Source organism: Pyrus communis, chromosome 13 (genome assembly GCF_963583255.1).
Source record: "Pyrus communis chromosome 13, drPyrComm1.1, whole genome shotgun sequence".
NCBI lineage: Eukaryota > Viridiplantae > Streptophyta > Magnoliopsida > Rosales > Rosaceae > Pyrus > Pyrus communis.
This window is the reverse complement of record NC_084815.1, coordinates 20,825,462-20,833,273: the sequence shown is the minus strand read 5'-3', so window position 1 is coordinate 20,833,273 and position 7,812 is coordinate 20,825,462. Positions and strand designations below refer to the sequence as shown.

Sequence of the window (7,812 nt, the reverse complement as noted above, 5' to 3'; positions counted from 1 at the left end):
GAAAATAATAGATGGAAGAGAGAAGAGAGGGGTCACGAGGAAAAATGAAGAAAACATGTGGGCCCTATGGCTTACAAAACAAGATCACTAAAGACGAAACACGAAAATGTCTGAAAAACGTTTGACATTTCGTAACGTAAAATTTTTGTTATAACTCCAAATTTGAATCCATTTGCGCCTACGCATTCATGGTGATGAGTACAATAAGGATAAGGGTGTGATATTCACACCCCTTTTACTTCTCACACACTTTTTAAATTTTCAATCGTCAGAATGGATGAATTGAAGAAGATTAAGGGACAGAAATCAACAAGAGGTATGTAAGAAGTAAAAAAAGGTGTGTGGATAGCACACTCCTAAGAATAAACTAAGAAAATTAGTAATATGCGTCACTACGAGATGGTCAATGAAAGTCAACGTTCATGCCTCAAGGACAATTTGATAATCATACATTCGATAATATAATATACAACAAATTAAGGATAGGGTTTCACACTATCCATCCCATTCCGTCCTGTATGCGTACCAAACGGCCCCTTATTTCTTAAGACCGGGGGATTGCAAGTTTAAATCTAATTGCAAATATCACCATCCAAAAACTCATACTGCAGTAGCCACCCCCCAAAAACTCAAGTTTAAATCTAATTAATTTTTTTATTGCTAGAAAAATAAAAAAGGTTTTTGGTTGATTTGGTTCCACTGAGTTCGACATTCCCGACGACTTTTAGACGTTTCCCAGTGATGATCGGCCCTGCAACCACCACTATTCGAATCAGCAGAATCCTAACAACAAAATTTGAGCTTTGCATGCTTGAATCTACCCCTAAATCGAAGATTTACATAAACCCAGCTCGCGGTGGCGTTTTCCAACGAGGATCCGAGTTTTCTCCGATCGATTTCAGGCTTTCCGACATTTTTTGGGTTAGTACAAGGTGATATTCCTACTCTATACCGGCAAATGGGCTTAAGTTTTGAATTTGGTGTAAAATGGTTGGGTTTTGAAGCTAATCGGAGTCTCTGTGCTTCATATTTTTGTATTCAACTTTAACAGTCGCTGTATATTCAATATTCAACATTTTCCTCACCGACAACAACATTTCTCATTTTGTATTATTTGTGATTGCAGTTGAGAAAACTTAACAGTCGCAACCTTCAATATGTCTTTTGAAGAAGCTTTCAAATTGAAATATGTGTTGGAAGAATTCTTAAAGCTTCGTCGTGGGCAACGAAAACCCACAATTTTGGGTACAAGGGAGGATATTTCTTTTCCGACTTCTCTGTTATTTATTAATATTTATTTTTTGTCATTTCTAAATGATTCTCACCCCTTTTTTTTTTGCAGTTTTCTGTGGAGGTTTAGTTGAACATGGGAAATCAAGAGTTGCTGCTCACAGAAAAGCTGATGCAAAGTGAGATTATGTTTTTTTATTTCCGTTTTGTGATGAATTTTCTTCACGTTTTGCGATTTGATCGGAGATCTCGATATGAACCGTCGATTTTGAAGTTGTGTTTTATGAGTTTCTCTGTCTTTTCTTTTTCGTTTCGTTTTCTTCTATTTTGTTGCTTAGAAATTTGTGCTGTTTATGTAACCACAGTGGTTTCAACGATTCCCAGAGTTTCAATCAAACCCGTTGTATATTTCGGGAGAGTCTTAGCTGGAGTCCATGTGCCAACTCTGCAAAAGGTATCTATTTAGTTAATTGGTGTTTACATAATTACAACATTACACTAATTGCATATGTATATATGTATCTATTGGATTTAACTTCTGGTCTGTTTCAACTTTCTCCTGTCCATTCTGCTGCACAAAGAATGTTGAATCTTCCTTTTGAACAGAACAGATGTTACTTTCGTACCTCTAATCTATATGCATCGAACAATGTTTCTCTTATTTTTTGGTATGTAAATAGCTCTCCAATCTAGGTTAGACAATATTTTTTGCATGTACTAGCCCAGCATTTCTAATATTTTGTATGTAAATGCTGTTCCTGATTTGTTATCTAGGTTGAACAATATTTTTTGCATGTACATAGGCCAGCACTTTCCAATGCTCTGTCTAAAAGCTGGCAAAAATGTGTAATCTAGGTCGACCAATATTTTATGCATGTACATTTGTATATCTAAACTTATCTTATTATTTTCTTCTACTATCTCTGTGTTTTTCAAGCATAGTAAACAACACAGTTTTTAATCCTGCAGCAAAGCGTGGGCATCACTTTCTAGTGAAATACTATGTGAGGACAATTGTTCCCGAATCATAAATATTATAAACTAATTGTTCTCACAAAATTTGTTTCAAAATCCAGGATCAGAACATTTGCACACATTACAGTCGCTATGGCATTTGCAAATTTGGGCCAGCTTGTAAATTTGACCACCCGTTACATATATCATCTTCAACTACATCTGGTCCTGATCATCGACTTCCTTTCAGTGATTCGGCAACTACTAACGGGGCAGGAATGGCTGGGAGCAGAAACGGAACTGATGTTACAAGTCAGCCGCAGCCCGTGCAGTAAGTTATGCATGAAATGCTTGCCTAGAGCACAGGATTTGCATCACTCAAACATGTGTAATCTCTCTTTTGGTAATTCAATCTTAGAAATGTATCAAACCTCTTCACCGGACGACACAAACATTATAGTTGTGAGATTTTAAGGGAAATGGAACCTGTAAATTATTTCTCATCTACGTCATATAACCGGAAAATACTTTAGTCGAGAATATCCTTTCAATTTCGTTGTCAGCTGCCTATCCCGAGTATCGCAAATGGTTCGGTTGTTGATCTCGCTTTATAAAAAACCTGTGCCGGGATTTTCTGTTATGTATCGAACTTGCGGCGACGTTACGTGTATTGTCTATCTTGCATGTAACGTTGGTTAAATTTGCATATACAACACCAATGTAAAAGACAAACCCGTATTACAAAATAACGTGTTTGTAGGTAATGGCATCTGAGTGGAGCTGTGAAGGTGATGGACAACCTAGGACAAGTAAACCTAGGTCATACGAGTGAACGTAGGACAACCAAAATGGAGAGTAAACAGAGTTGACTCAACCTGAAACAAGTGGAAAATTTCGTTTGAGAGTTAAAAATACTTTCACGATGCGTTTACTAATTCGAAATTTGAACGATTGATCAAACTAATTGGGAGACGGAATGAGAAGGAATCAAAATCTTGAGTATTATTAAGGAGTATTCAGTCTATACATAGATGTTACATATCAACTTATCATTTTAAGATAAGTTGTTACATTGTAGCATTGTAGCAATATTTGCTTAAACTGCGGTACTGCAAAGTGTATTTGGTCTATGTAAATTATTCTTTTATTACGAGGTTCCCCACTTTTCCTAAAGTAGCTTTGGCATTGAAAAGCAATCCAAACATGCCTCTAAACAAAGCAGACTTTGATTTAGGCAGTCAATGTATATTTTGATCATATGGGAGAGTTTGTTTCATCCATAGTGTAGTTGTTAGTTGCTAGTTCACAGCAAAAACCTAGCAACCCAGTTACAGCTACCGTCGCCGCCGCATCCGCCGCCGCCATCAGCATAAAAACTATGTATTTTTCAGCGGCGCGTATTGCCCTACCGGTGACAGTGTCAGTACTCGTCGTAATGTATAAGTACTTCAGATCCGGACGGAAATCGGAAATGTCTGAAGGCGTCGAAGTTCCCCTAAATCCGACGTCTGTTCCGTCACCTGCGCCGTCCGATCTCGAGCGTGAAATCCTTGATGGGATTCGGACACTCGACCCCGATATGCTCGATAAGATTAGGAATCTCGACCCTGCCATCCTCGATGTGATTAGGAACTTCGACCCTGCTTTCTCTTCGGAATTTTCTAAAAGCGTCAACGGTCCTCTAAATCCGCCGTCTGTTCCGTTACCTGCACCATCCGATCTCGATTCTAAATTCCTTGATTGGATTCGGAAACTCCACCCCGCCGTGCTTGATGAGCTTCTTTCTGACCCCGCCTTCCTCGATGAGATTCGGAACTTCGATCCTTCCATCGTTAATGAAATTCGGAAATTGAGTTTGAAGGGAAAGGAGGAAAAAGAAGAAGAAGAGAAGAGGAGAGAAAGTGAAAAGAAAATTGAGAAGGAGAGAGAGAGGGAAAGCAGCGGTGGCCGCGGAGGGAATGAGAACGGCGGTGTGGTGGATAAGAAGGTTGTTGAGGAGAGTAGCAGAAGGAATCAGTACCCATTGAGGCCCGAAGCTAAAGACTGTCCGTACTATCTGAAGACTGGCAACTGTAAGTTCGGATCGAATTGCAAGTTTAATCACCCTCGGATAAGGAAAAACAAGCAGGTATATCTCTCTTGTTTCGCATTTAGCATTTGCTTATGTATGTTTATGGTTGAAAGTTTGAGACTTTTTCGTGTTTTCGTGGCCTCAGCTTTCTTTGGTTTAGCTGAGAAATTCATGTATGCATGTGTAATAGAGTAAAGAATGTGTTAATCGGTTAGTTTATTATGCCGTGATGATGATCTCTGTCTGCGGAATTGACTCGAAATGGAGGCACATTTCATATTTGTTAAAGATGATGTTTTTCTTTCACGCGCATCTTTGTGGTGAAATTTGTCCGAGACAAATCGTGACTTTGGGCCTGCATTTAGTATTTGAGACATTAATGCATCTGGCCTGGTATGATTGCAGGAAGTATTTGTGTTGTTGGTGCTCACTTTGTGTTTCTTGGTGTTTTGAACTTTATTGAAGGTGTCTAAAGACAAGGCTAAGAAGAGAGAAGAATTGGAAAAGGAGCAAGACCAGACCGAAAGCAAGGTTATTATCTATCCAAAGTTCTGGTTTTTACTGCAATTGCTTGGTTTCATGTTTTTCATCATTAAGTTTTGTTTTACTTTGCATATTTGGTTTCAAGTACTATGTTGTGCTTTGACGATGGGGTTTTTTTCGATATGGTTATCTGAAAGCTAGTAGGTTAGAATGCACAAGTGAATATACAAGCTTAAACCTTTTTTATCTTGTAGCTAACTATAGATTTATGAGGGTCTTGAATGTGATCAACTTATAGTTGATGTGTTTTGGCAATTGTATGCTGTTACATTGCAATCAGATCTTCCTTTTTTTATACAGGATTACTATTATGTTTTTAAATGTCAATGACGTTTCTTTCCCTTTGTATCCTCGTATTCAAATCTGTGCAACGTACGTGGTGGCCTAGTAACAGTTTTCATGATCTTAATATAACACTTAAGCTTGTTGCAGTACTACATCAGCCCAGGACGACATATAGGGGTACCTTCTGTAGCTCCAGCTCTGGAACTTAACTTTTTGGGCCTGCCAATTCGTCCGGTATGCTCTAGATTTGATCTGCAAAAATTTGAGGAATGAATAGCTATCTATTCATGGTGCTTAAGATTTAAGATTTTTTCTTTGCTTATTTTCTTATTCTGTTGTAGCTATTTAATGTGTCCATATGTTTGCTGAATAATTGTTTTAACGTATTACAGGGGGAGAAAGATTGTCCCTACTATATGCGAACTGGCACCTGCAAGTATGAAACAAACTGCAAGTTTAACCACCCTGATCCTACAGCTGCCGGAGAATCTCGCCCACAATCCAGTAATGGTAGGCCTGCATCATTACAAGGTCTGCCAAAATCACAAGGGATAAATTCCGAAACTACAGAATGGAATGGTTATCAGGTACTCTAGTCATCAGTCCCTTATTAGAGTCTTGGGTTTAAATAACTCTAATCACTTTTTGATATGCGAATTACCGTATTTTTTGGGATAACAGTTGGATCTTTTTGTGTTTTGACCTTTTTCTTTTCATTCTCATGCCTTTTTATTCATGTTCGGCTCACAAAACTAATATGGGCCTACATTAAGGACTTAATGTGATATTCTATTATTATTTGTAAAGAAGTTAAATCCTTGAAATTTCGAATATTGATAACAAATTGTTGTCTGCATCAGTTGTGGTAATATGCTTACGTTTTCATATCGGTACGTCTAGACTTCTTATGTGGGTTCCCTATTAGTTTGTGGGTACAAGTAAGAATAGCCCCTTTATTTTGTAGAATTTATAGAATTAATGCTGTTTTTGTTTGCATTTTCAAAAACATGCTTCTCTTTAATTTTGTATTGGCCAAAACATGTATAGGCTCCAGCATATCTACCACATAGAAGCAAGCCTGCACCTCCACCTCCGCCATATGTTATGAACAACTCAGCGACCGAAAGACAATATGCACAGCAGAAGCAAGCTGAAGAATTTCCACAACGACCTGGGCAACCTGTTTGCTTTTATTTCGCTCAAACGGGGGATTGTATTAATAAATCTAATTGCCAATATCACCATCCAAAAAATCATACTCCAGCGACCCCCTCATGTACACTCAATGACAGGGGCCTCCCTTTAAGACCTGTAAGTTCACTCTTCTTCGAACTGTTCTTTTTATACAGAATTCGTAACTATGGATTTTGATCTCAAAAAGGTTTTTCACTTTGTGATACAAGTAGCACAGAAGTAGGTTAGTTATAGCGAAACATTTCTGGTACTGTTCACTGTAATAAAAAATGACATTTTTACTCTAAAAAGTCATTCCTGTTACCATTCACTTACAACACGTTTTTGTCCTTTTGATTAAAACTCAAAGTTTTCAAACCCTTTTCACTAGTTTTCCTTAATAACTAACCACCACATGTTATACAAACACTTTTTTTTATTAAGTGATGGAATAATTTTGGAATTGAAATCTTTTTGCAAGTTTTAGTGTACCTTGGATAATTAGCAATGTACCAAGACAATGTATATTACTGAGACTAATTTGACCTTGCGAAAGATAATTTGTAGTGAAAGTTATGGATATGTCTCTTTCAACATAGAAGGATTCTTAACTAACAGTTCCTCTCCTCTCCTGTATGAAATACTCGGGTTGATCAGTTATTCTGCTTCGTTATCGCTTGCCATCAATTACATAAATTTTCATCCTAAATTTGTTTCCAATCCAGGGTCAGAACATTTGCACACAGTACAGCCGCTGCGGCCTTTGCAGTTCCGGGCCAACCTGTAGATTTGACCATCCGTCATTATCAGGTTCCTTTCTGTGACTCGGAAACAGCAAATGGGGTACGGACATCTGGACGTAGAAGTTAAACTGATGCCACAATTCCGCAATAGCCTAAGTACTGCGTTTTGCACGAAATGCCAACTAGAGCAGTGGATTATTGTCACCAAGGACGTGAAATCGCTTTGTTGTTGAGTCTTGGAAATGTAAATATAAATATTTCGTGTTTGATGTAATCTTACTAGAAAACAAGTTAAATTCGGGGAAATATAAATATTTCGTGTTTGCTTTGTGGTTATGGTCATTTACCAATTATCTTCGATTTGTTTGTTGGATCATCTTACCCATCAAAAGTGATTTAAGTTTAACATTTGACCTCCAAAAACAAACCCCAATTATGTTTGACTCTCAAGGGAAAACTGTTGGAAGAACTTTAGAATATTTTTTTTTTTTTTTTAAACAAATGAGAACACACCAAGAATTAACGAGGTTTGACCGAAAATTATGTATGTACCTCCTCCTGAAGTTAATTCGTCAAACCTTCTCGTTTGGCGCCTAGAATTAGGTTTGATAACTTGTCATCTTTAAGGTATGCTGGAGTAAGAAATGAAAGCAGATGTGAATGATTTTTCATTTGGGGATTGTTGATTAGAAGGATGAGTCTCGAGAGATGTTGATATCCTACCATTTTTTTTGGTCGAGATACCTACCATTTTGGTTTTCATTCCGCACTTCATCTTCTACTTTTAACTTGGACAAAATTCCTCTATTTGTT

At 37.6% G+C, this 7,812-nt stretch overlaps 2 protein-coding genes across 2 annotated transcripts; both read left to right on the top strand.

Annotated features, from left to right (window-relative positions):
- The first annotated feature begins 599 nt into the window (after positions 1–599).
- On the top strand, positions 600–3,146 carry LOC137713801 (zinc finger CCCH domain-containing protein ZFN-like). The gene is made up of 4 exons (XM_068453157.1): positions 600–932; positions 1,127–1,409; positions 1,596–1,684; positions 2,307–3,146. Exons 2-4 carry the CDS (start codon positions 1,367–1,369, stop codon positions 2,517–2,519), a joined length of 345 nt encoding a protein of 114 aa, XP_068309258.1. The 5' UTR covers positions 600–932; positions 1,127–1,366; the 3' UTR covers positions 2,520–3,146.
- Positions 3,147–3,331: 185 nt separating this feature from the next.
- On the top strand, positions 3,332–7,335 carry LOC137713800 (zinc finger CCCH domain-containing protein 43-like). The gene is made up of 6 exons (XM_068453156.1): positions 3,332–4,312; positions 4,721–4,786; positions 5,231–5,317; positions 5,476–5,670; positions 6,131–6,394; positions 6,982–7,335. The coding sequence occupies exons 1-6, from the start codon at positions 3,563–3,565 to the stop codon at positions 7,078–7,080; spliced, it is 1,461 nt and encodes a 486-aa protein (XP_068309257.1). The 5' UTR covers positions 3,332–3,562; the 3' UTR covers positions 7,081–7,335.
- Positions 7,336–7,812: the final 477 nt, after the last annotated feature.

Bases quoted from the DNA above. Each gene is read 5' to 3' on its own strand.
- LOC137713801 (XM_068453157.1), top strand. From the start codon at position 1,367: ATGGGAAATCAAGAGTTGCTGCTCACAGAAAAGCTGATGCAAA. The intron at 1,410-1,595 runs GTGAGATTATGT...ATGTAACCACAG, and splicing joins CACAGAAAAGCTGATGCAAA to TGGTTTCAACGATTCCCAGA. The intron at 1,685-2,306 runs GTATCTATTTAG...TTCAAAATCCAG, and splicing joins ATGTGCCAACTCTGCAAAAG to GATCAGAACATTTGCACACA.
- LOC137713800 (XM_068453156.1), top strand. From the start codon at position 3,563: ATGTATTTTTCAGCGGCGCGTATTGCCCTACCGGTGACAGTGTCAGTA. The intron at 4,313-4,720 runs GTATATCTCTCT...ACTTTATTGAAG, and splicing joins GGATAAGGAAAAACAAGCAG to GTGTCTAAAGACAAGGCTAA. The intron at 5,671-6,130 runs GTACTCTAGTCA...AAACATGTATAG, and splicing joins CAGAATGGAATGGTTATCAG to GCTCCAGCATATCTACCACA.